We start from the raw sequence: 24797 nt of genomic DNA on the forward strand, positions 1-24797 counted from the left end.
GAAAAAGATAAAATGCGATGCATATGAAAATTCTTAAGAACAAAAAGCTTGATTAATAAAGTCATTAAATATTAATTTACTCAGAGCATACTTCGTCCCGTCGCTCCTTTTAATTATATTTGTATTTAAAAACCTTGCTCGATAACGAACTGCTAAAATATAAATTGAGTCGATTTTTATTTTACTTTATTTATATGGAAGATAAAATTAGTTGAGATACATGCACGCAGGCAAACACACATACACGCACGCGTATAAATCATAAAAATTTAATCTCAACTCGAAGGTTCATTAATTGCGCTCGAACGACCAAACGATATGGTTTCAGTTAGAAATTTTGCAAATAACGCGATTGAAAAAGTAAAAAAAAAGTGTACTTATGATACTGATTAGTAGAAATACAGAGAAAGTATGTCAAAGTGTATGGCAATATTCTTTTGAAGTGCCGATTATCAGTTTCAATCCTATTTTGTTTCTAGCTGGCTTTCAAAAGAATAGAGCTTTTAACCATTACGAGGTTTGTTCTGAGATATAAAAATATCGGCGTTTACAAGTATACATGGACCACGTACAAATATACGATTAAAAGTAAAATTTGTGTCAAGTTAATAGAAGTACAATCATTATTATAAGTCAAAAGTGGAAGCATCTACGGTCGACTTATGTTCAATAACAATATACACAGGTTCTAATCCGGATGGTTTTTGCATTGAAACAATTCTAGCCGTGTCGTCTCGTACGTACAAAACAAATATACCGTTTATTCTTTATTTTTTGTATGCAGACGCATGTGTTTCTTCAGATTATCGAGTCTGTTACATCGTCGATCACAGAAATCGCATTGATAAGGCATCAGATTGCTATGCACTACCACGTGGCCATTTAAGTGACTTATTTGCTTGAACCGTTTCCCGCAAATAGTGCAGACGTACGGCCTTTCGTTCATATGAGCTGATGCGATGTGCGTTTGTAGATTTGTCTTTCTTACAAACGTCGCCTTGCATACGTCGCACTCGAAGGGCCTTACGTTCGCGTGAATGGCCAAGTGCGATTTGAGCACGTTCTTGTGCTTGAAGTTCTTCTCGCATAAATGACATTGGAATGGTCGTTCGTCGTTGTGCACCTTCTTGTGAACGGACAGATGAGCGAGTTGCTTGAACATTTTCGCGCAAATCTCGCACTGATACGTGCGCCCGTCCTCGTGCGCCGCACTGATGTGCCTGCGCAAAGTATCTGCCAATGTGTATCGTTTCCCGCAAATTTTACAGCGGAACGGACGCTCGTTCGTGTGCGTCATTAGATGCCCGTTCAGGTTTCTTTTCTCGAGGAACCGCGCGCCGCATACATCGCATTGAAATGGTTTCTCCCCGTTGTGCACGTACATATGCTTCTTCAACGAATTCGAAAGGCTGAATCTTTTCTTGCAAATCGAGCATTCGAACTTCCGTTCGCCTGTGTGCACCAACATATGAGACTTCACGTGCCCCGCCTGTTTAAACCTTTTCCCGCAGATTATGCACGGGAATTGACGCTCGTGGGAATGAGTGAGTATATGTCGCTCCAAAACGCTCTTAGTGGTGAACACCTTTTTACAATTATCACATTCGAACAAACGGAAAGCCTCTTTAGTTTTCAGTATGTAATCCTCTTTATGCGATTGAGCGTGCACCTTCAGCGAACCTAACGAGTCGAATTTTATCCCGCAAACAGCACAGTGGAAAGACCGGTAATCCTTGTGCGTTAATGAATGTTGACTAAGGTGACCTAATTGCTTAAAGCTCTTCTTGCAGATTTCACAAATGTAGGGCCGTTCGTTCGTGTGAGATCGCATATGTCTTTTCAATACACTTGGGAAGTTGAACTTCTGATTACAGTAGGAACATTCCAGAGTCGATTCTCCGTCTATTTTCGTTGAACGATTGTCTGCAATAATTTTTCTCCTTTCCTTAAGTAGATTTAAACTTTTTGTCTCTTTCGGGTAGTCATTGACCTCGTTGGATTGTCTTTCGTCATTATTCAAATCTGAGGAACATCTTAATTTCGATTTCGCGTCTAATATCATTTTATCTTGCGATTCTTTACTCCTTCGGCTTCTGGTCATAGCGAATAATTTACTTTGCCTGTGAGACTGCCGCATATGTTTCTCATATAAACTTAGAACATGAAACATTTTATTACATAGTTTACATTCGAATTTCTTCCCCTTTGCGTGTGTTCTCATGTGATTCTTTAAATGACCCGGTTTCATGTATTGTTTCTGACAGATTTTACATTTCAAATTGGTTTGATTTTCCATGGCTGATGCTTTATCGTTTATTCCCAATTCATCCTCAAATATCGGATCTTCTGTAGGTATGTTCAAGGGTTCAATTTTCACATTTACAAAATTAAAATCAGGCGTGTTCCTCTGGAGATTGTCTCTACTTTCACTGCAAGAGTCTTCACTCTCACAATCTAACTAACAAATTAAAAGATAACAATCAATAACTAAGTAACTTGTGTACAGAAATAATCATAATTAATGTTATACTTACACTATGCTCATCCTTAATGTCTGGAATAGTTATCTCTTCTATAAGCTGTTGACTACTTTCTGCCTTGACATCGTCTTTCTTGTTAGATAAAAGATTAATCCATTCTTCTTCTGTCCATATATTCTCTTTTGAATCTACCGTATCTGTACGTTTCTTAAATTCTTCGTGTACATTCCTTCCGAATAGCATATCATAAGGAATTTTTCCATTTTCACAACGAAATGTTGAATTCTGCAAAATTTGTATATGCCTCAAAGCTTCGTTCCATGTTTTCGTCGGATTTTCTCGTACCCAGGATTCTAGTAAAGTCTTAAAATCTCTGCCCTGTTCGTTACTCTCTGTAATTTCTCCGTGCAGTATTATGAAATCTTTCCACAAGAGACGCAACTCTTGCACAACTTCTTCCGCAAACTTACGTCCGTTGCTACTTTGTAAAACTTGTGGTGCTCCGATAATAGCCAATATGTCCAATAGTTTTACAGCCACTTCATTGGCTGAATTCCCGTGCAAACCTTTCAACACAACGAATCTGGATACTTGATCCTCGTAAACAAGGAAGTACTTGTAATTACAAGTTAACTGTATCGGCATATCTATTACATCAATCTGTCCTCTATGATGCAATTTTGTGTCTGTGGTATTGCAAAATGAATTCATGTTTTCACTTTCGTACCGATTCGCAACTCCTTCAAAGTATTTTAAAGATCATAAAGTTCTATATAATTATTTTATGTAGATGAATTATTTATTGTGAATAATATATATTTAAATAATTTATCACAGTTTATAATAACGTGCTCCTGTTAGAGACAGAAAATTAAGTATCCCGTGGCGAAAGTTTATTTCATACTTTACAAATGTAATACTGATTCTTCCCAACAGAAAATCGCATATTTTCATCGTTATCTTTTTCTGTCCTGAATAACTTCATTGTTCATTTCTTTAGCGTGCTGCTATCTGTTAAGAAAGTACAAAATATATGTAACATGGTTAAAAATAATAAAACCAGCGAAACTAAAAATATATACTGCATTGAGAAAAAACAGGAGTGTATTAATATTTGTCAGACGTATAATATTACCCACACAATGGTCCATTGGTGTCTGGTTAGGGTAAAAATATTTCTTACAAACTCTCATCTGTAACACACGAGCGAGTCGATGTTCGAGCAAAATTTACATTCTTTTTTTAAATATAAAACAATGCAAGGTTCTAACCTATACGATCCATTGTGAGATCCATTTTATTTTAAATGAAATCTTAACGTTCGCTTTGTCAAATGTATTGGAGCGCGTTAAAATCGTTTCACTGTACGTGTGTCAATCGAACACTCGCTTCTCCGTGTCTTAATTTAACAGTCAACGCTCGCTACACAATTACAAGTTTCTATTTATTAATTTCATAATAGACTCTCCTTGCCCTGTCCAAGTAGAACTGACAGCACTGTGCAGTGAAAACAATGTTTGTTTGTCCACGTGTCGGAAGACGTAAAGGTCGATTTCTAATGCAGCAACACTTTCGCACGAAATACAAACTGTAACGGAGAAATTAAAAATTATGCGTTACTAATTAATCGCTCCCAATACATTTTACATGCTCGAAATTTTAGATAAGCAACATATTTAAATTATGTTTAAATATAATTCTATCACGATCAGATACTTATATAGCACATTATATTTTTTAATTCTAGATATATTATTGTTCGCTAAATAAATATGCAATATAAATATACTTACTATTACTTAAAAGCTATTACTTAAAAATGCAATTACCAATAATATTAAATTGCCTTAAATTTATAATGAATTATAACGCTGAAACAAATTAATTAAAATGTTTACGTGACATAATGCTATTAATTTATTCACCTAAATATATTCTGCGAATTTTTATGCATAAGAAACGAAGCGGTAGAACCTGAATTATTCAACTAATTGTGAATTTTATATAATTACATGACGTAACAAAATAATGTTAAAATTCCATCCTATTATTGCGATACCATACGATACATATTATGCAACGTACAATTAACTTGCACACGGTTAATGTTATAAATAATTTATAACGTAAATTAGTAACAGTACAACTGTTCCATAGAACCTTGCATTATAGATAGGAATTACGTTTCTTCGCAGCGACTCCCAGATGGTACAAATGGAGTCGTCAGATTCGCTGGCGAGCAGTCTGTCCACGTACCATACATCACGCGTAGAACAAATAAAAGAAAATTCTATTGTTATTGACAAATGAATTAGCTAATGGTACCAGGTTTCCTGGTTCTACGAATCACAGCTGGACTGCTCCAACAGAACCGTTCGACGGGCCTATAGCAAAAGTAGAATGCATCGCAGATTTATCCATCTTTGAATGATTTTTTCGAAGATTCCTTTTTGAAGTCGTGTCACACTCGTATGATTACATACAGTCCAATTAACAGCACCGAGATGGCAAGCGAGGTAAACGAAATCGCTGCCCAGGCGAGTGAAACTCTAAGGGATAATAACGATGCAATCACGACGAAGATACCTTCGACTCCTGAGGGAATGGCCATCGCCTATGGGAGCTTGGTTATTATGGCTATTTTACCTATATTCTTTGGTAGTTACCGAGCCGTCAGACACCATAAGGAGCACCAGGTTAGCCACGCGGTTTGACATATGCTTTAAACGCGTACCACCGTAGATATTCTTGCAATCGTGGCACCAGTTAACATCCAAACACTTGGTTCATTTCTAACGATTATTTGGATTATTTCTAACGATTACCTTTGGACCTAGTATTATCGTTGTTACTCGATGACATTTAACAGAATAAATACCACGACATCGTTATGCAGTCTCGAATAAATGAAATTTTCACATATCTTTGCAGCAACAATATAAACAGAGCGGTGAACCACCAGAGACAATGTCTTGCAAGGATGCGGCACTATTCCCTTTCATTTCCAGCTTCACATTATTTGGATTATATATATTATATAAGGTAAGAGGAGTTCACTGTTGCACGAGGAATGAAGGATTTGTTTAATCCGATCTCTTGAGTTCTAATTTGATTTTGATGTCTTTCAGGTATTTACTAAGGAATTAGTTAATCAAGTTTTAGCTGGATATTTTTTCTTCCTAGGTATCTTAGCTTTGTGTCATCTTACCAGGTATGGATAGTTATAAATCTGTTGATGTTACATAATTGCTGGCTGCTCTTGTGATTTTAATCATGTGTATGATTACAGTCCGTTAATTTCGTCGCTGGTACCTGCTGCAGTTCCAAAAACCCAGTACCATATATTATTTACTAGAGGTGAAGGTGATAAGGCTAACCATATTATCAATTATAAATTTAATCTTCACGATATTGTCTGTTTAATATGTTGCTCGCTTGTCGGAGCTTGGTACCTGTTCAAAAAGGTAACAAAACATTCGATTAAATTCACTTAAGTAAGCGTGTACATTCCGCTGATACACTCTTTTGTTATTTTAATTTGTAGCATTGGATCGCCAATAATTTGTTTGGCATTGCATTCGCGATTAATGGAGTTGAATTATTACATGTGAACAACGTTGTAACTGGATGTATTTTACTTTGCGGGCTCCTGTTCTATGATGCATTCTGGGTATTTGGTACAGATGTGATGATAACTGTCGCAAAATCGTTCGAAGTGCCAATTAAGTTAGTGTTTCCTCAAGATATATTGGAGAAAGGTCTTACAGCTAACAACTTTGCAATGCTAGGGCTAGGTGACATCGTTTTGCCTGGAATTTTCATTGCTCTATTGTTGCGATTTGACAATAGTTTAAGCAGAAAAACAAATGTATACTTTTACTCTACATTCTTTGCATATTTCATGGGATTGCTAGTGACAATGCTCTTTATGCATCTGTTTAATCACGCACAACCAGCCCTTTTATATCTAGTACCTGCTTGTTTAGGCACTCCATTGCTTTTGGCATTAGCTAAAGGAGACATAAGAGCATTATTTTCGTAAGTATCGTTAAATATTCTGTTCATATTTTTCTTATTTGCAATCGTCTTCAAGTAATAAATTGTGAATAATTTTTCTTAGGTATGAAGATCATCCAGTCATTACAAAACAAGTAACAGAATAGCTTGTACGACTGCAAGCAGGAACAAAAGAGAATAAGTAATTTGTTATCATTTTAAATTTGTTACATATAGAGGAAAAAGTAATAGTTTCTCATGCTCAAATTGTACAATCATAAAATTTAAAAGTATCAACGACATATGTAACTATATTTTGCATGCGTCATTTACCTTGCGTACCGCATTGTGGTACAGTCGACTCCAATTGAATTAACGACTTATAATTTATTACGAACTTGTCTCATTTCCCATAGATGTTAATACATGCAGAATGATTGATATTAATAATTTATAGGAAAATTGTATGAAAACGATAGTGGTACTTTTCTCTCTTGGATACCCTTTTTTTTTTATATATATATATAAAATTATAAGGGATGGAATTAAGTGATCGTCCATATCCTGCATATGTACTATTTTTCATTTGTCGTGAAATAGTATTAAATATTATTTTTCTCTACTTAAAGCAAGCCGTAAGAAAAGTAAAAATCTTTGGCCAAAATCTTCCATTTCAATATAAAATACAACTTTCGTCTCATTATGGATGATTGAATTGCACTTATACCCTAAGAAATTTATAGTCTCTAATAATATAGAATTACATATGTACACATATATGCTATCTATATTGTTAGAGCTATACAATATTTAAAACTATTCCTTATATATAAATTAATATAATTCTCCATGTGCACAATTCGATAAATTATAACTTTTTTTTATAAATTTATAATTTTGTTATATATATATATCTATATAACTTTTCTATACATTATAATTATAATTTAGTTGATGAAATTTATAAAAAAAATTTTGTAAAAAAATGTATAGTTGGAACAATTTACAAACGTCCTTTAAAAATATATTAAAACTACATTTCTTTTCATTTTGTGTATTCTCTTTGTCCCCTTTCCTATTAATTGTTTATAGTTTCTTTATTGAAGAAACCGTGATCGTTAATAATACTTTATTTTAATTTTTTTATTCCTTGTATTCCAAATAATATTACAAATAAAATGAACAAAAAAATAGATGCTTTACGCTTTCTTAATATCCTCTATTGCTAGATTCTTTGCTGTGATAGGTTCCAGCTCTTTTATACCATCTTTAGATACCTTTTGTACTTTAAAGTTTGGAAGATTAACTATCAATCTCTTATGTATTTCCCTAACGCATTTCTTCATTAGTATGTATGCTTCTTCTTCTGTCGAATCTGTAATATAAAACAGCATAGGTACAACATATTTCGATGAAAAGAACTGCATTAATATGAATAAATTTTCAATAAACATCAACATAATTGAAATGTGCAATTTTTATTACCATATTTGTGATATCTATCCAAAATGGAAAGAGAAAAGAACCCCCCATAGCCGTGTGCCGCGTATGGCACCTTAACGCACGACGCTAAATAATCAATGAAGTACAGCTCCGGGCCAGCATTGTCGTCATAACCAGCCATTAACAAATTGACAAAATATGGTGTTCTACTTCTGAGATAGTCGGCCAAGTTTCTTCTCGTAAACCAGGCAGCAGCCTTTGGAGACAATTCGTAACCGTTTTTCATTTTGTACAACTGTATATTCTTCCCTATGTACTCTGAGAATTGTGTAGTATCTCCAGATTCTCCAGAGACTGCCATAACGAGTTTATCAGACATTTTGTGAATCTTTTCCTCGTCTGAAATGATTTTATAAGAAAAGACAAAGTAAAGCACTTGCTTTGTAGATGATACTAAACTCATCTTGTAAATATCGATGCTTAACATCACAGTATTTTCTGTATATATTTATATAGACATTATACACGTGTACGATTAAACAAATACATGGAATAATATTTATACGATATAGAAGAACAATAACGAAATAAACGATTTACGTGAAACAAGCTTCGAATTGTATTTAAGAGAACAATTTCTTACCATTCTTCATAACCATAATTGACTGGACTGTAGTCATATCAGCCGCAACTAGCACAAAATCTTTAAATTGTATTCCAATTAAACATTCCATCTTTTGTAAATAATGCTTTTCCTTTCCTCGACGAAAGTTCTAACACCATGAAACACCGAAAATTGCCTGTCACGAACTGCAAGGTTAGTATCGCGTCGGTTAAATAGGAAAAGACTATCAATGTATTACACATCCAATGGCGTGCGATATTCCTGTATACCTGACGCACGATTCTTTACAGCGATAGGTTAGGTTAGGTTAGGTTAGGTATTGCATGTTCAATGGCGTGCAATATTCTTGCAGATCTAATATAAAATTCTTTGTTGTGATAGGTTCCAGCTCTTTTATACCTTCTTTAGAACTGTAATATAAATTTAGAAGATTAACTATCAATATTTCATGTATTTCGCCAATATATTTCTTTATTAGTATATATACATACTTCTTCCGTTATGCACAGCCATATTTTGATGAAAAGAAGAACTGCATCAAGTTGTACGATACGTATCAATAATTTTGTATACTTTTTAATAGTCAAATTGGTATTAACGTAAATAAGCACCAGGTATCGTTTTACTTGATAGTTAAATAATATTTTTGATCCAGCGCAAGGTGTTACGAATGGTGTCTAATTAAAATTAATATCTTGGATCTATGCGCAAACGGTTACGATACGTGAGCGCCGTGGAAGGGAATGGAGGCAGTATACAAATTGTCGAACATGCTGATCGATCAGTTATCCCGCTATCCCGATCGTTTGTATGTCAAATAGCTGTAATAGATATTCTAATCGTAGTATGCGCGTATGCGTTCGCTATGCGCGCATCTATCCGTTTCGTTTCTTTTTTCTCTTATAATCGCTGTTTCCCAAGCTGTAAAGTGACCACGGTGAAAGTTTATTCTCGAACAAACCAGATAGAAAATAAATGTGAAATTTCACATTGAACGAGGAACGTAACAAATACTGGACCGTAGGATGATATTTATCGTAGCTTAACGATAACCAGGGCGGTGCAAACGGTTACAAAGGATGTAGGAGAGGGAGAGGTGAACGGAAATGACTGGTTCACGCTCGCTGGTATGCCATTGCCATTTCTGTGTCAGTGGTAAAGATCTAACAGCGTATCCGATCTATTCTTCTTAACCTTGTTATTTCTTACGTAGATGCCAGGGAACGCTGTTCATTTTTTAGGAGCTCCTTTGAGGCTGAGCGAGCGCGATATTGGCTCGAACCCACAGGACATCTCGGAACGAAAACACTTGGAATCCTTTCACACGATCCGACGACACGTGTATCGCGGGCTCTTTGCCTAGAAACTTGTTAAACGCAGAAACCCTCTTTGCAGCGTAGCGATGCGTGTATGTTCGCTACGAATTCCCGTTCCATCGAACGTTAAATTCGCTAACGAACGCTCAAACGTTTCCCGTTTCTAGAAATATCTCGTTCCTTCAATGGGCTTCGATTCGTTGAAACAACGTGCATCTTCTTTCTTGCAGTTTCCCTTATCATTGGCAAATACCTGCTTTACCGACGAATTCGGCGTTGAAAAGCTGAAGGCAAGGAATTCTCTTGAGGTGCGTGAAGAGAAGAATGTTCAAGGAATATCTTTACTTTTGTCTCGTCTATGTAAAGGAAAAAATAACAAAGACATATGCCAATGATACGAAGCAACGTTCTACATTGCCTCTTCTGCAGAAAATGAAGGAATATCTGGATGATTGATACTATATTATGACTGAGAGAAGAATTTCATTGATAGACTGGTTGGTGGAACTTGAATTTCGTTTTTATTGGTTACGAAATTGTGTGTAATCCAGGGCACAAGGGGCATAGAAAGGGACTAAATATTTCCGTCGACAGGTTGACGGCAAAATTGTTTCGCCTCGGCTGGTTGAAGGTCGTTTGTCAGTCCCGTTAGATCCATCTATAACGTTATCTATGTATTCGATAATCATTTTTGAAGTGCTCTGAATCTCTACTGATATCGAAATAAATGATCGATTACATTTACGTATCTGAAATCTTCATTTATAACTTTATTACGTTAATTAAAGAAAAAGAAGAGGTAATATTATAAATCGTTTAACCAGAATCGAAGACGTGTCGGCGAGTACGTTCACCGGAGATTCGATTTACGTTCCTTGAGGAGTGTAGGTCACTCCTGTACGTGGTGATTAGCGAGATCCTCCTAATAAGAAAACACGACTGCAGCATCCCGCTACTGAAACAGTTATGATGAATCGCGATCGCCTAGCCCAGGGTGCACGCAACGCAAAATGGGCCTTGAAGAAGAAAAGGAAAGCCTACAGCCGCGGATGGCTGAATAGATCGAACTAACGACCGATCGATGCACTGCTGTTTTGTATCGCTTTATATTAAATATCGGGTATCGGATATTGTGAAATCCACGCGCGGTAACGCATTTAATTGACGGAAGAAACGTCGAGAAGAAAGCATTTGTATACTTTTTCATCGATGAGTAATTTAACTCTCCTTTTTTTTTTTAGAAACATGTTTTGAGTGGAAGATCTTCAAAAGGATCCATGTTACTTCTCAACTACGTTTTCTTTAAATATTTACACGTTATAACTGATTCGACCTGATAACGTCGAAGAATATGGAGAAGGTAAGGAACGTTGGTAAAAACTTGCAAGTGAATGGTCATTTTACGAGGCTGTTATTGTATAAACTGAAAAAATGTAGTCGAAAGAATTTGGATTTTTCTATTTAAATGGAGGAACGTAATCCTGGTAACCGAATTAGAAACATCGCGATATACTCGTCAAAGGTAATCGTGATTTCGATGAAATGTTAAAGGGAAATCCGTCTGTTTATTTAGATGTTTCTTTGCGTACGAGAATTCGATCGAAATAAAAGGCGTGCAGAACGACGGGACCGTAAAATCTGCTCGAAATGTGCTCGAAAAGTAGACCTTCAGGATCAACAACGGACAAAGTGGCGAACGATTGGTCAGTTCCATTGAAAATAGTGCCAAAGGTGTGTGGTCATTGGCCGTGTGGCCTACCCCCACGTGAGCACGCAAGCTATATAGAAGACCCTCGTGGAATTTCATCTTCAGAGCTGAGAGTCAGTGTCAAGGAAGTCTACCTGGAAGTAACTAAGTGAGTAGAGTACACAGTTCACCCGAGCACATCGACACTCGCGCATCTCGTATCGTTTCTAGTCTCCGAATCAACGTTCCAATTTGCGACTATCATTCGTAACCGTGACCATCTTCGATTATGTAAGTAACGCGAAAGCGTTCGACGACTTTTCCCAATTTTTTTCCGGGTTCTAAGATCGACAGACCGTTTTACTTTCGTACTTGTATCATTTAGAGACGAAGGAACACAATCTCAAAAGAAGAAACCAATCGGTCATCGGATCGACGAACTTTTAAGTTGGATTTGTGATGCCACTTTCGTGCTGGCAATAGATTCAAATATTTGATATAGTAAATGGGAGTATTGAATTCTTCGTGGCGGTTTGCAGCAGCATAGATAGTGTGTGAATCGGGTAACAGGTTTGGAGCAGGTAGAAAATGCCTTTCCGCAGGTGCTGGGTACAGTTAGAGATAGTTCGCGATTTTTCCAGCGCGAGAGGTACCGTTTTCGAAAGGTGTGGCTAATCGTTAACGTTTTTCTACATTAATGGAATTAATCATCGCACAGTTATAATCCCCTGCGCAAGTCAACGAATTTGGCAGCCTTTTCTAAACGTTTGTCACAGAGAGAATGCGCTTTTAGAATTTTTTTTTCTTCATAAATCGAAATGCATAAAACGCACAAATAATGAGAAATTCTTTCAATACCTCCACGATAAACGATCATCCAATTTCTCATTCTGATCTCTCAAATAATTTCCTGGAATTTGATTTACACTCTCCCGGTCCGAATAATCTTCCACTTTTACAATTTCCTCTTGCCCGTGGCTTTCTTTCTCTTCGATTGCTCCTCCTCTTATTTTTTCTCCCCTTTTCCCTGGCTTACGCAGCCGGTACAGTCGAGGACGACGAGGGCGGCAGTAGGTCGCGACCGCGTTTTCAGGTAACGGTACCTGCCGGGTTCAACAAACCGGTAGCTTCGATCGGGAAGTAGGCTAGCTGGTGCTGCCAGGGTGACCTTAACCGCTCTGACACACTTTCCTACCACTCGACGGGCCGTTCCTCTACTTTATGATTATCCATTCCGCTTTATTCGTTTGGTGTACGCGCGATCGCACGCATTTTTTCTGCGCGCCTCTCCCCGTGGTTTAAGATCAAGGTCACCGATACAAGTCAGGTAACCGCGGCCTTCAATCGAGATTATGGAATTCCTTCCCTTTTCCTGTCTGTTCAAGGGCACGAGGAACTTCTTGTAAATCTTATCGTATTTTAATTATATTCCAAAAGCGTAAGGAAATCCCTTTGTCGCATCGTTTGTCGAGTGTCTTCAGAGATTGGAGCTTTAACGAGGAACGGAAGCTGCGTCATCTTTCTGTCGTGACTGATTTTCACCCGGAACAAGCGGTGGATCTAGACTCTTCTTCGAATTCGATCGCTCATTCTTGTTGTCCCCTTTGAGTCATTCAATTGTAGAGAGAAAGGAAGCGGGAGGAAGAAAGTGCGTTGCGTCAATCCATTCCTGGGTGCTAATAATTAGGGTCCACTCTTCAATCTAAAAATTGAATCGCGATTTACACCTTGATACGTTTTGATGACGGAAAATTTGCAAATTTCTTTTCCAGAATGCATTACAATCAGTACGTGTCTCTGTGTTTGGTGGCGCTTGTCCTTGGACAAGTAGCAACACTGCCACAGCATCCCCAGTACCCGCAACAGTTCCAGCAACAGGTCAGGGATGAAAGGAAATTCGCGGAGAAGCCAAATGCCATGAAGAAGGTCGCCCTTGATGACCTAGACGATATCAGCAGCAATCAAATTCAGGCAAGCTACAATCAAATTTTACTTCTTTACCAGTTTGTTACATTTCACGCTGCAGACATTTTGGATTTCAAGTTTGAGATAGACGTCGGTTATTTGTAGTGCCCCAATTATGTTAGGCATCGGAAAAAGTTCGTGCGAATTTATAGCAAAGTTTAAGCTACCTAATCTTTCTTCCGTTTTCTGTAAATTGTATATATTTTATAATTATGAAAGTCTTGAGTTTCACTTGCTAAAACATTAACTGTTCTATTTCAACTACATCGTTAAAAAGAAGTTTAAGAGAAAAGTGACATTCACAAGGAGACAAGTCTGGATTATAAAGAAGATATAGTAGAAATTTAGGAAGTAATGTAAAATCTTGACTGTACAGTAAATATCTGCATTGACAATCCGACAAAATGGAAATTATTTGCAGGAAACTCGCATCAACTTTTCCCAGTATCTAGTATCAAAACATCCTATCAGTATTCCTTTTTATCTCACGGATTAATTGTAAAAAATAAATTCTCCCCAATTCCTGACACTTTCTGAACGTTCTATTGCTTTGTTTTATTAGGAGGGCGGCAGTACTGGGTTTTCGTGGTCGAACATGCTGAGCATGCTGATGCAGATGCTTTTAGGGCAAACAGGCGGTGTTACTGGTCCGAGTAAAAACGAAATCGACGATGGAGCACCGGCCAGTCCATGGGCAAATTTACTATCGGTCGGGCTGAGAGTGCTCACCGCCCTTTTGGGAGGTCCTCAACAGTCCGTCGATGGTATCGACAAAGTCGACAATCAGAGCAGCCCCATGCAGGTACACTTTCACCCGTCGAGTCCATCTACGGATCCATTTCCACGATCACGGTCATTTCTGCTTCGTCGCATCTTCGTTGACCTACGATTACCAATTAAACGCTTTAATGCTTAATATACCTATTCAGGTATAAATTGTACGCAATATGAACGTTCAAATTTAGAAAGCAATCGACGGTTACTTGAAACGGTTCCGCGCAACAGGAACGACGAGTTTCCAAGACTTTCATCTTGATTCGGGTCGCGTAACGAAAGCAAGCACAAGCCGAACTGACTGTGTACCGGGAGATCTGATTTGGGTCAAACGCATTACAGGCTCAGCTGAATTATTCCATGGTAATAATCACATAACAATTTCCTTCTGAACATTATTTGTATAAAAATATAATATTTACCATGGGATCGTTTGATCCAATCTGCGTCTCTCCCTTTCTCTTCCCCCTTTTTTCTCTCACTCTCTCTTTCTCTCTCTTTCTGTCCTGTAGCATTCTGTTCAAACTTCATATAAGACACGCTGTACATTTGAATAGCTAATTAGAATTAGTGGCACACTTATGCAGTAGATTGTACATCGCTGAGCATGGAATGGACCAGATAATTATTCTTCTTGATCCCGAGAAACTTATTCGGCATCCGTGAAGAAGAGATTACGAGATCAAAGTGTCGTTCGTGCACGTACTCTGAAATAAACGTCGCTTATTTGTATCTACTTTTACATGTACGATTGTTCCTCTTTTTTTTTTTTAAAGAGAAATCATAACGGTACGAACGCGTTTTCGATACGAGCTGTTACTTCCTGTAATGAGCTTCGTCGTTCTTAAAATAATTAAGGAAAGGACTCCGACCACGTTAAGGATCTTCACGATTTCTAAGCGATTTAATTCTCTCTTGATTTGTATATTTGTTCGTCATTGCGTGGGATCCGCGTTCGTACATCTGTCGCGATTTCCTGCAATTGTGCGGCGATCGGTGTGCTCCTCGAATAGAACCGATCTCGCCGATCTGTTGCTTGGGGCAACGTTATAGACGCAATTCTTTTGTAAATAATCATCAGAGAATGTTAACTATAGAGCACATGGCTGGTGTCGGTTGTTTAGGGCATTTTGACTGCGGTGCTGGGCGCGTTTCTAGGACAGGGCAGAGACCCCGATCAGGTTGCTGTCATGGCTAAAAACGCTTCCGAGGTTAGTACGTAATCCAACAGATTGTACATGAAACAATTTCACTCTCTCGCTCTTTTCCTGTTCGACGTTTTGTCCACTTAATGCCTCCAAAGTCGATCTAAATCGCACGTACGATAAAGATGTGGTAACAATTTCGTCGCGTGGAACGATTTCAGAGTCGACGAAGCGTCAGCAGATGAGAACAGAATAAAAAATACGCTTTCCTCTAGTAGAATGCTTCTACTCTATCGATTTAAACCCGACAGTATCGTTGCATATATGTAATAATTGAATTCTTTCAACGCAGTTCATTAGCATAGTAATCAATCTTCTGGACGCGCTGAAGACCTCTTTCTCCCATCGTTCTTTAACAGCCAGATCCATGGGAAGACGGGACACGGTTTCCGAGGCTGCTGTCGCCTCCATTTCCATGCTGAAGGTACAGTTATCTTTGAAATTTCTGTAAAGATAAATTTCCGTCACCTTCTCATTCATCTTTAAGTGAATGTTAATGTTGGTTTCAGGGTTACATGAGGTCGGTGAAGACATTCAGTAACGTTGGACGCGCTGAGGACGAAGGCCAACGAGGTTGCGCCGAGAGAGCACTTTGCGAGGCGAGTGCAGAATGCGTTGCCGATGCTCAGGGTACATCTTCCATTTTCTGTCAACTTGGATCGTGAGTATCTACCTTTCCATAGACGATATTCTAAGGATTAACAAAAAATGTATTAAACATGATATGTCAATTATGTATCCGTTTGAATGCAATGCAGTGCTACTGGTCTTTCTCGTTTACCAATTGTTTTATTCTGCGTCCAAAGAGCGTCGGCAATTTTTGACATAGGGCAGAAGATGCGTGGCACTCACGAACGGATATATATTCATTTCGTATATAGTGATTTCAACTAACATACGTTTATTTTTGTTTTGTTTAAGATACGCGACGAGTTATCTACTACAGAGGCAGACTGGGGTAGGTTTCGAGACGCTGTACGAGGCAGGTCGACGTGGCCGCACCGGTGAAGACTGTAGAACTCTGTTCATGGACTGCAACGCTGTATGAAGAACCGTTTGAGATTGTTCAAGTACGATTTAAATGCTCCGGGACTCGATCAACGCCGGACTCAATCGCTCGGATCCTCTTTAATTCTAGATTGACCATGGAATTTTGTTTGATATTTCATTTCCTCGAGATATCTTAGCCCGTGGGCCGGGTTCGTCGCGTCCTGAGGTTTAGATCGCATTCAGAACCAGCGAACGAGTAGTTTTTATGCACGGGAACGGTGTTTCGCGACCCAAACCAGAGTGGTCAAGTCCTTTCTTCGAAACTCGCCTCGTTCGATTGAACGGTTGAATTGGCTTGTCTTCTAGAATCGTAACGAGATTGAAATTAAATTAGAATTCAACCGAAATTTGCGAAACGATAGGGTAATTCATTGATCAATTAACGCCCGCGGCTGTGACCACGATTAATTGGTCAATAATCAAGCGTCTTTGGAGATCGACGAATTTCTCTAGAGGCGTATTATACACTTTAACGTAGAAGTAGACTGATAACGAGACTCCAGGCTCGGTCGAACTGTGCACCGTTCGAACGGGCCTCCACGACAATCACGATATTTATTTCTATTTATTGAACATAGTGGACGTAGATTTAGCGCATAGTAGAGACTCGATCGCGAGTCACCCCTGGACGCAGAGGGAGAGCCAAGTTTATTTTTTATATAAAGTCTACCTTCATATTGGGATACAGACGATGTATCGCGGTATGAATGATTTGGAATGTTCAATCTCCCTGAATCTTTCAGCAAAGCGTTCCCTTTTTTGCCGTCAGCAACGATCCGAGTCATCCTTTTATACTTTATCCGTAGTTTCTTCACATCAGCGAGACAGTTTCTTCGTTCTGGGGAGGAAGACGAGTATAAAGATGGGCGTTTTAAAGGTTGCTGTATTACAGATACGTTTGACGAGTTTTCTTCGGTCTTTTCTTTTTTTTTTTCATGTTATTTAAATGGGATTCGAGAAGATTAACCTTAGGAAGACCCTCCCTACATATACGTACGAGTTAACGTCTCAGGATATTATGTTTGTTTTGTCACCCGCTCGAAATTATGTATTGTATATAGGCATTATATATGTATACACATAAACACACACACATACACGGGTGGAGTTTTTTCTCGTAATAACATTCTATTTAGCTCAATTAGCGTATCACTTAGACATAAATTGTATGTATGACGCGCGATATGATTATACTGTAATTGAATTTAATAAACGGTCTTATTGATAAACGTCTGTTGTTTCTCTGAATCCTTAAAACACTGTACATACCTTACAAATTGCCAATAATAATATCTGTTACATTAACAAAACCAGGTTCGAGAAAATCACTCTTTAAATTTTTGGCAGAGTTAAATGAGTTCCCTGCATTAAAAACAGGAGCATTTCTTTTTAATGTGCTTGCGATCTTCCGGTTTGAGAATCGCTGCCCTAAAAGTATTACGTGGAGTGACAAAAACCATAACGCAACCTTGTGCTTTTACATTAAAAAAAGAGGAAGTAATGAGGACAGTATACCTTTAATTACTCTAGTATTAGTACATAGTGCTTCATTACCAATTGATTAAATATTTATCGCAATTCTGTTGTACCTAGGACCAAACAAAGTCTATTAACACTCCATACACATGATCGCATAGAATACGAGATTTTAGTCTCTAACAAATTGGGTCTGTTACCTTTATAATGGTCACAAATGTCTACGGTTCCGAGAAAATGAGGATACCAAGCGTTTAAATGGTGCAAATACCGGAAAGGCGCGGAGGATGTCGTTACGGAGCCCAAGCAAATTGACGGGTCGTGACCGAAAGTAGAAGAAACAAAGCATCTGCCTCCTGGACGAAACAGTCTGACTGGACGTGTCGCAGAGAGAGTTCACGCGACTCTGTTGCAAAAGACGGAAGCCTGTTTTCTAATTTCGCGTGTTCACTAGTAATTCGCCCAAGGTGAGCAATCCGTAGCTATAAATTTGTCCTTCTGTTGCGTACATTTCCGCTTTCGTTCGCTCGAACAATTAATGGTACTTCTGTCTGAAAAAGAAGAAGATGTAGGACTGTCCGCCAAGTCTAGATAATTGTTGCTACTGTCGCATGACCAGCTCTTTGATAGCATTAGTAATGCAATATAAATTTCTTAAAACTCATTCTATCACAAACATCTTAATCTTAGTTCCCAAATTCCAACTCATCCTCCTGTGCTCTGCCCTTCGCACGTCCGTTAACCCTTGTACCTCAACTTGCACGCTCTCAAACATAGAAATACTAAGTAGTGTTCGCCACAGGTTCAGGTTACAATGGTCACTATTTGCACGCGGAGCTTGTGCCAAAATAAAAATCTCTACAGTCTCTTAATACGTGTTGTGCTCGATTCTTTCGACTCTGTTAAACTCGTAATCGTTACGTTGTTAGATGACGTTCAAGTCTTTGATGAATTTCGGGGGCTTCAAGGATTCTTACCATCCTCCCGTCGACAGATACCACAGTGGCTTTGGTGGCTACCAGCACAGCGGATCTGGAGGCTCCTATCATCAGGGATCCTATCACAGTTCACGGGGGTAAATATCAAAATCGAGCTGGGTTTCATTCAATATTTGCCCCCTCGTTGCTTTGAGTTGCTCTTAAGGACAGCCAAATTTTTGTTAGAAGCAGCAAAGGTAAAGGTGGGAATGGAGCAGCGCTGAGTGCTTTGACGTTGCTCGCCTTTCTGTTTCTTCTAAATGTTATGCAGGTAATTATTGCAATTTCTACGTTCTGTCATACCTACGAGTATTATCTTTAAGTAATCTTAGTTTGTCATCATTTACTTTTATTTTTTTACTCATACTGGACTCCTCACCTTTTAACTCTCTTTCCAATCCTCCTACACCATCGCAGCTCAGTTTATTTCACCTGAGCCTTTAATTAGTCCTACTTTTCAACATTTCACCAATCTTCATCTTGTCACGTGCTCCTTACAAACTTGCAATTCTCGTTTGATTGAATAAAGTATTGTTTCCTGGGAAATGTCGATGCTTAATTACCTTAATCTACATGCTACCTCAAAACCCACTTCAATTCTCGAGGCATTGAAGTAAAATCGGGCATTACAGTTCGTTGTTCCCGTTGAAAATGGTTGGAGGTCAAAAAATCTGCTAAAATAATTGTTCTTTAACGTTTGGACATTGATAAATATTAAAAAACAAATACATATAAATGTAAAGCAAGTCTTTTTTTAAATGTATTTCTTGCAAGTAATTATAGAAAATAGTCAGAAATGAATCTGTAAAATTTGTAAAATTATAGCAACCAGTAAAATACCACTGTTTTGATTTTATACTTGAACTATGCTTATTTTGTACCTTTAGCAATCGATGGACGACAATAATATGATGACAAGCACCACGGCAACCGCAATAGTGTTACGGGATGGTGAACAGCCGGTGGTGGTGGATGCGAAGGAGGAGGAGAAGAGTATGAAGCAGGACGTGGCGAAACGCGACGGTGGCTATAGGGCGCCAGCAAAATCCAAGATTCAAAGGCTTAACAGTCAATATATTAAATGAAATCGGATTAGTACATAATGATTCGATACAGAGTAGTCGAAGGTAGATGAAGAAATGAAGAATTTGGACCGAGATCAGAATCGAAAAAGTTGCTTTTGTATAAGTTTTAACAATCCCGTCTTTGAAAGATCGTCAGCTCGAAATTGTATTAAGATAATATTTATTGAATCATTTTCTGTAACAATTCCGTAAACATCGTATATGTAGCGTACGTTATTTTCTTAATACACCCCATTGCTTTTTTCTTCTTCGTTTCTTTTTTTTTTGGTTTTTTGGTTGATTTCCGTTTCTCTTTCTATACATATATATATTTATTTATTTATTTATTTATATTCTGTTTGTAATATAGTTCTTTTATATATGTATATAGGTATATACATATATATAGTATTATATCTTTTTTAAGAATAAACATACATATATACAGCGAAAAATCTTGATCTCTTTTTTTACCTTTGAATTTATTCGTTTTATACGCGAACGAATATGCGGATCGAACGTTACTTCCGGTAAAATCGATGCGGAACTCAGTCGAAAGATATATATTTATAAGAATATACTCTATAGGAATAATTAATTTGCTGTTTTTCAGAAAATAACAGGCTTAGAGCCGTCCACGACGAAGCTTCTCACTTTCCTACGGATTTTTTTCTCTTTTTGTTGTCTTTTCGTACACGATTTTCTTTCCCTCGTTCTCTCTGGTTCTCTTAACTTCTTCTCGCGTCTAGAAGTAGGAAAAAGAAAAATCGTAGTTAACAGAGCGCGGAGATCGTTAAATTCCGTGCACGAGCGACGACACATCGATCGTTTTCTTCTTTCCCTTCCTCCTGTTTCTCGTTTGTTTCTTTCCGCTTCTCTATTCACTACCGCGAGATCTCATTGCCCGCGACTTCCGTTCCTTCGACGAGGAGACCAGACTAGCGACGAGCTCCGAGATGAGGCTTCGAAGTAGCTCGAAAGGACGAAAAGATATCTTAGCAAATTCACTCGATACAGGTCTGATAATAACGAATCCCTCGAGATTACCTTGAAGCCTTCGAACACGTTCAAACTGCAGCTACATTGGATGCGAATAAGGGAACTCGAAGGCTCGTCGTTAGGCTATGCTCCATCCCTTGTCAGGAACCGTTCTTCGAGAGCGAGACATTGGAAGATCCGGGTTCCGTTCCACGATCAAATTCTCAATGATTATCGTTTCTGAACATCAGAGACAAATGTCTAATTAAAATACTCGTTACTATTGAACAATGAACAGTGGAATCGTTCGTTAGGAAGATCGTCGACTCGTGAACAATTCCTTGTCGCGAATACACCTCGGATTTACGCCCTCTACGTTAACTTGTTGACGGCGAGAGAGCGTTCTACATCCTACAGGAACGCATGTTTGAAATGATTGAGCCACCGGTCGAAACACAAAAACATTATCCTTTTATTCTCTTTCTCCGTCTGGTTGCTTCCTCTATCATACACGCTCTCTCCCTCTCTTTCTCTCTCTCTCTCTCTCTTCTTCCTTTCCGCTCTCACACCACGCTTCCCTGCGATATACATATTTCGATTTCTTTCTTTTTATTTACACAACGTTAGAAACATCGAAATATCTCTTGTAAACTTTCAGCTAGTCGTCGAGTAGCTTAAAAATAATCGTGAACGCTTGTTACTATATTGCTACGGGAGGCTGATCGTGGGAGGGCTTACGAGTTTTCTTTCGACAACTTCCGTCCTATTCTTGTCCTCCTTGTATTGCGTCAGGGAAGAGCCTCTCTCTCTCTCCTCGCTACTCGAATCTCCTACCAGCCTCGTCCCGAGAATAAGCATCGTAGTTCTCTCCTTCGAACGACTCTTTGGAACAACTCCCCAATGGAAAGTAACTTTACGAACTGGAAGATTCTCTGGACAGCCCAAGTTTCGACTGCGTCAAACGGACGATCCCCGGAGATTGTACTACCTCTTCATTCTGTTCTCCTGTACATGAAAAATTCAACCAGATTCCAAGAAGAGGAATATTGTAAAGAGTTATGGAAAAATGAAACTACGGTCGAGTCGTGCGATTATATCCTCGATTAAGGGTCCAGGCTAAAACATCAACATCTAAGAAAAGACTCGTCGATCGAAGACACCTCCGTGGATCTCGACGGTACAGTTGCTAATCGTTTAATCGTTTGGCGATTCGTTATGTTGGGTACCAACCGCGTTGGTTACCCCTCCTCTTGTTTGGAGTTTGAACTAGAACAATTACTCAATTCCTACACGCGTAATCGGGGGGTAATCAAACTGAACGGTCCTCTTGTGCACCGTAAAAAAAAAAACAAAAAAGAAAAAATGAAGAACGGTAGTAAAGCTTGCTCCTTGTAAAATCGAGGAATCCATTAAAGTTTCTCTACAATTCGACGCGGAATCATAGAATGAATCGATAAATACAATAGACAGAGCACGAGACGTGTTTCTTACAATTAGTTCGTTCACAAAAGAACATCATTCCGCATTGAACACAGTCTACAGATAGCCGTAGAAACGACTAGTAGAAATGGTACGGTGAAAAAGCCGTAGAATTTTCTGTCGTGACTTTCTTCGCGATTTTTCGCATCTTTTGATCCCTCCGCGAAGGAAGCGTACAATTCCTCTGGGTTCTCTGGTGAAAGAACGCTAACAGCCTCGCTAATCTGCAATGATCGACCGATAAAGCTAATTGGTTCCTGCTAACAGTTTAGTTAATCGTTGATTAACAAGGCAAAGGAAAGAACCGAGCGACCCATTTCAGCGAAAATGTTTCTCCATCTCTTTTTCTTCCCGTGGGGGGGAGAACCGCTACTTACAATTAAACCGTACGACTGATATAATTATGATCTGCTCGTTCGATTGACTAATGTGTACCTCCTACGATTAACGAAGTTCGAGAAAACTTCGTAGTTACTTCTATCATCTTGTACTCTTCGAATTTAAGCTTTAAAAAACAGAATCATTTCTTAACACTCCTCCTCTAATTTCCTGGATGGAACTCGGAGACTCTGAACTTAACTTATCGAGTAACTTCGGGAAGCGGCCCGTGCGATTACTGAAACGTAAGAAACGAAACTTGGATAATCAAAGTATATCGTTCGAGGATTATTGAAACAATCTCGACTACCTGTCGTGTCCGTTCGGGCATGAAAAGAGCGGATAATCCTGTTCGAATGGCGTGGAACACGATCAGATCGCAAATTGTGCTTGCTCGTGGTCATTTGATTCCTTCGTGCTTAGATTCTTAAAACGTAGATAAACCTCACTTTACAACGTCCATCCGAACCGCGAGAGATCGCTAGTTGTTTCTCTTTCGTGGACAATGATTCGCGGAAGTTCCGTTTCCGGTATTCGAAGCTGTTTAATAGAAGGACGCGTGATGAATTCGAAGAGAAATGTGAATTCAATGGATATGAGAATGATATGCACCGCACGGTGCATTGCTACGAATGCACTTACATATTTGATCTCGCTTTCTCATCCTGTCTCTCTCTCTCTCTCTCTCTCTCTCTCTCTCTTTTTCTTTCACTCTCGCTGTCTGCTTCTTTTCTACACAAACACGTGTACATTATTAAACATGTTTAAGTAATACTGATAGAATGATCTATCGATAACGCGCATCACATGCGTCGAACGAAACGCGTGACCGACCGTTTTCTACCGTTTAAGTGTACACGCGATTATCTTACTTTCCATTTTAATGGAATTAGTTCTGTACACGAAAGTTGAGAAAAAGGTCGGCGCAATAATCATAATTTACTCGCCTTAAACGCTCAATAAACTCTTACGACTCTTTACTTACTCAGCTAGGTTTATCTACATGATATGAAGCATGGAAAGAAAGCTCCCTTTCTGATATACGTTTCCCCGGCTACTTTACGTCGGACAGTCGACAGAATAATAACGTACTTCTCCCTCTTTCCCTCTGTCTTTGCTCTACAACTTTGTTCCAGTTATGAAGAGGCGGGGTTGGTTACCAGAAAGTTCGCTAATGATATTTTAAAGCACGCGTCACTTCCACTACTTCGAGATGCTACGTACTTTCAAGGCGATCAAAACTATTTTTTCTTGAAATCAGTTGTATCTCGTTCGACCAGCTAACTTCCCTCAGCATAAATAACGTCGATATTGAATTTGAATGTTTGCCATTCTCGTTTCGCGTGTAAGGAATGATCTCGAAGGGGCCTCGAAGACCGGTACCGGTATTTAAATCCATGTCGTCCACGTTTCATCTCCAGAACGCACAAGTATTCTTCTCTATCGTAAGGAAGCATTTTTGGTCGACGCGTGCACATCAACAGGTGCGCCACTGTTTTTTTTTTTTTAAATGTAACACGCAAATCTATTAACGAGGGAACGAACACGAGTTCTCGTGGAAGGTACGCCCTTAGACTAAAACGCTCTTGAACGGATGATTGTTGTACAAGGAATGTATATACAAGTGTGTACGCTCGAGTCAAACGATAGCATGAGAAATGCATTCCTTGGACACGTTCAGATTTTCGTAAAGGTGGCTACGAAGCGCCATAGACAACGGTAACATTCGATGTTTGGTAAATGACTGTAATATCTCCGACAAACAAGGACGACGACTCTTAATCAACGAGGAGAAAAGTCGAAGAGAATTACAGCGGTTCACGGCTCCCTTGGAAAACCATACATTACAAACCACAGAGACACACTCTGACTGTATCTAACGCCACGTCTACCTGCTGAATAAC

At 38.7% G+C, this 24797-nt stretch overlaps 6 protein-coding genes across 8 annotated transcripts in view; 3 read left to right on the plus strand and 3 right to left on the minus strand.

The window, feature by feature from the left end:
- The window catches only part of Pfrx (6-phosphofructo-2-kinase/fructose-2,6-biphosphatase), a 54554-nt gene extending 31137 nt beyond the window's left edge, over positions 1-23417 (minus strand). For both annotated transcript variants that reach the window (XM_076901629.1, XM_076901630.1), the window contains exon 1: positions 23412-23417. The gene's annotated coding sequence lies outside the window, so the exon portion shown is untranslated. The remainder of the gene's footprint in view (positions 1-23411) is intronic.
- LOC143427605 (uncharacterized) lies at positions 474-4001 on the minus strand. 2 transcript variants are annotated; one of them, XM_076901861.1, is made up of 3 exons: positions 3752-4001; positions 2535-3491; positions 474-2458 (listed from the first exon to the last, which is right to left on the minus strand). In XM_076901861.1, exons 2-3 carry the CDS (start codon positions 3189-3191, stop codon positions 761-763), a joined length of 2355 nt encoding a protein of 784 aa, XP_076757976.1. In that variant the 5' UTR covers positions 3192-3491; positions 3752-4001; the 3' UTR covers positions 474-760. The 2 variants fall into 2 exon arrangements, with proteins under 2 accessions (XP_076757976.1, XP_076757975.1); XM_076901860.1 differs by having other exon boundaries at positions 3620-4001.
- Positions 4881-7346, plus strand: LOC143427606 (signal peptide peptidase). The gene is made up of 6 exons (XM_076901862.1): positions 4881-5176; positions 5412-5522; positions 5609-5691; positions 5770-5944; positions 6025-6518; positions 6601-7346. The coding sequence occupies exons 1-6, from the start codon at positions 4952-4954 to the stop codon at positions 6641-6643; spliced, it is 1131 nt and encodes a 376-aa protein (XP_076757977.1). The 5' UTR covers positions 4881-4951; the 3' UTR covers positions 6644-7346.
- Positions 7592-8770, minus strand: LOC143427607 (proteasome subunit beta type-2). Its single transcript, XM_076901863.1, has 3 exons — positions 8563-8770; positions 7962-8318; positions 7592-7851 (listed from the first exon to the last, which is right to left on the minus strand). The coding sequence occupies exons 1-3, from the start codon at positions 8651-8653 to the stop codon at positions 7676-7678; spliced, it is 624 nt and encodes a 207-aa protein (XP_076757978.1). The 5' UTR covers positions 8654-8770; the 3' UTR covers positions 7592-7675.
- Positions 11145-17762, plus strand: LOC143426744 (uncharacterized). The gene is made up of 8 exons (XM_076900369.1): positions 11145-11229; positions 11434-11716; positions 13320-13518; positions 14075-14314; positions 15411-15497; positions 15784-15915; positions 16001-16152; positions 16413-17762. The coding sequence occupies exons 2-8, from the start codon at positions 11508-11510 to the stop codon at positions 16537-16539; spliced, it is 1146 nt and encodes a 381-aa protein (XP_076756484.1). The 5' UTR covers positions 11145-11229; positions 11434-11507; the 3' UTR covers positions 16540-17762.
- On the plus strand, positions 18378-20359 carry LOC143427474 (uncharacterized). The gene is made up of 4 exons (XM_076901645.1): positions 18378-18484; positions 18947-19092; positions 19181-19265; positions 19882-20359. The coding sequence occupies exons 2-4, from the start codon at positions 18947-18949 to the stop codon at positions 20077-20079; spliced, it is 429 nt and encodes a 142-aa protein (XP_076757760.1). The 5' UTR covers positions 18378-18484; the 3' UTR covers positions 20080-20359.
- Positions 23418-24797: the final 1380 nt, after the last annotated feature.

Source organism: Xylocopa sonorina, chromosome 9, assembly GCF_050948175.1.
Source record: "Xylocopa sonorina isolate GNS202 chromosome 9, iyXylSono1_principal, whole genome shotgun sequence".
Classification (NCBI taxonomy): Eukaryota; Metazoa; Arthropoda; class Insecta; order Hymenoptera; family Apidae; genus Xylocopa; species Xylocopa sonorina.

Coding starts and splice junctions, on each gene's coding strand:
- LOC143427605 (XM_076901861.1), bottom strand. CDS start 3,191: ATGAATTCATTTTGCAATACCACAGACACAAAATTGCATCATAGAGGA. Junction 2,459..2,534: donor ACATTAAGGATGAGCATAGT/GTAAGTATAACA, acceptor TTAATTTGTTAG/TTAGATTGTGAGAGTGAAGA.
- LOC143427606 (XM_076901862.1), top strand. CDS start 4,952: ATGATTACATACAGTCCAATTAACAGCACCGAGATGGCAAGCGAGGTA. Junction 5,523..5,608: donor GATTATATATATTATATAAG/GTAAGAGGAGTT, acceptor GATGTCTTTCAG/GTATTTACTAAGGAATTAGT. Junction 6,519..6,600: donor GACATAAGAGCATTATTTTC/GTAAGTATCGTT, acceptor AATTTTTCTTAG/GTATGAAGATCATCCAGTCA.
- LOC143427607 (XM_076901863.1), bottom strand. CDS start 8,653: ATGGAATGTTTAATTGGAATACAATTTAAAGATTTTGTGCTAGTTGCG. Junction 8,319..8,562: donor AATTATGGTTATGAAGAATG/GTAAGAAATTGT, acceptor AAATCATTTCAG/ACGAGGAAAAGATTCACAAA. Junction 7,852..7,961: donor GGATAGATATCACAAATATG/GTAATAAAAATT, acceptor TTTATATTACAG/ATTCGACAGAAGAAGAAGCA.
- LOC143426744 (XM_076900369.1), top strand. CDS start 11,508: ATGTGCTCGAAAAGTAGACCTTCAGGATCAACAACGGACAAAGTGGCG. Junction 13,519..14,074: donor TCAGCAGCAATCAAATTCAG/GCAAGCTACAAT, acceptor TTGTTTTATTAG/GAGGGCGGCAGTACTGGGTT. Junction 16,153..16,412: donor ATTTTCTGTCAACTTGGATC/GTGAGTATCTAC, acceptor GTTTTGTTTAAG/ATACGCGACGAGTTATCTAC.
- LOC143427474 (XM_076901645.1), top strand. CDS start 18,947: ATGACGTTCAAGTCTTTGATGAATTTCGGGGGCTTCAAGGATTCTTAC. Junction 19,093..19,180: donor TCCTATCACAGTTCACGGGG/GTAAATATCAAA, acceptor AATTTTTGTTAG/AAGCAGCAAAGGTAAAGGTG. Junction 19,266..19,881: donor TTCTTCTAAATGTTATGCAG/GTAATTATTGCA, acceptor TTGTACCTTTAG/CAATCGATGGACGACAATAA.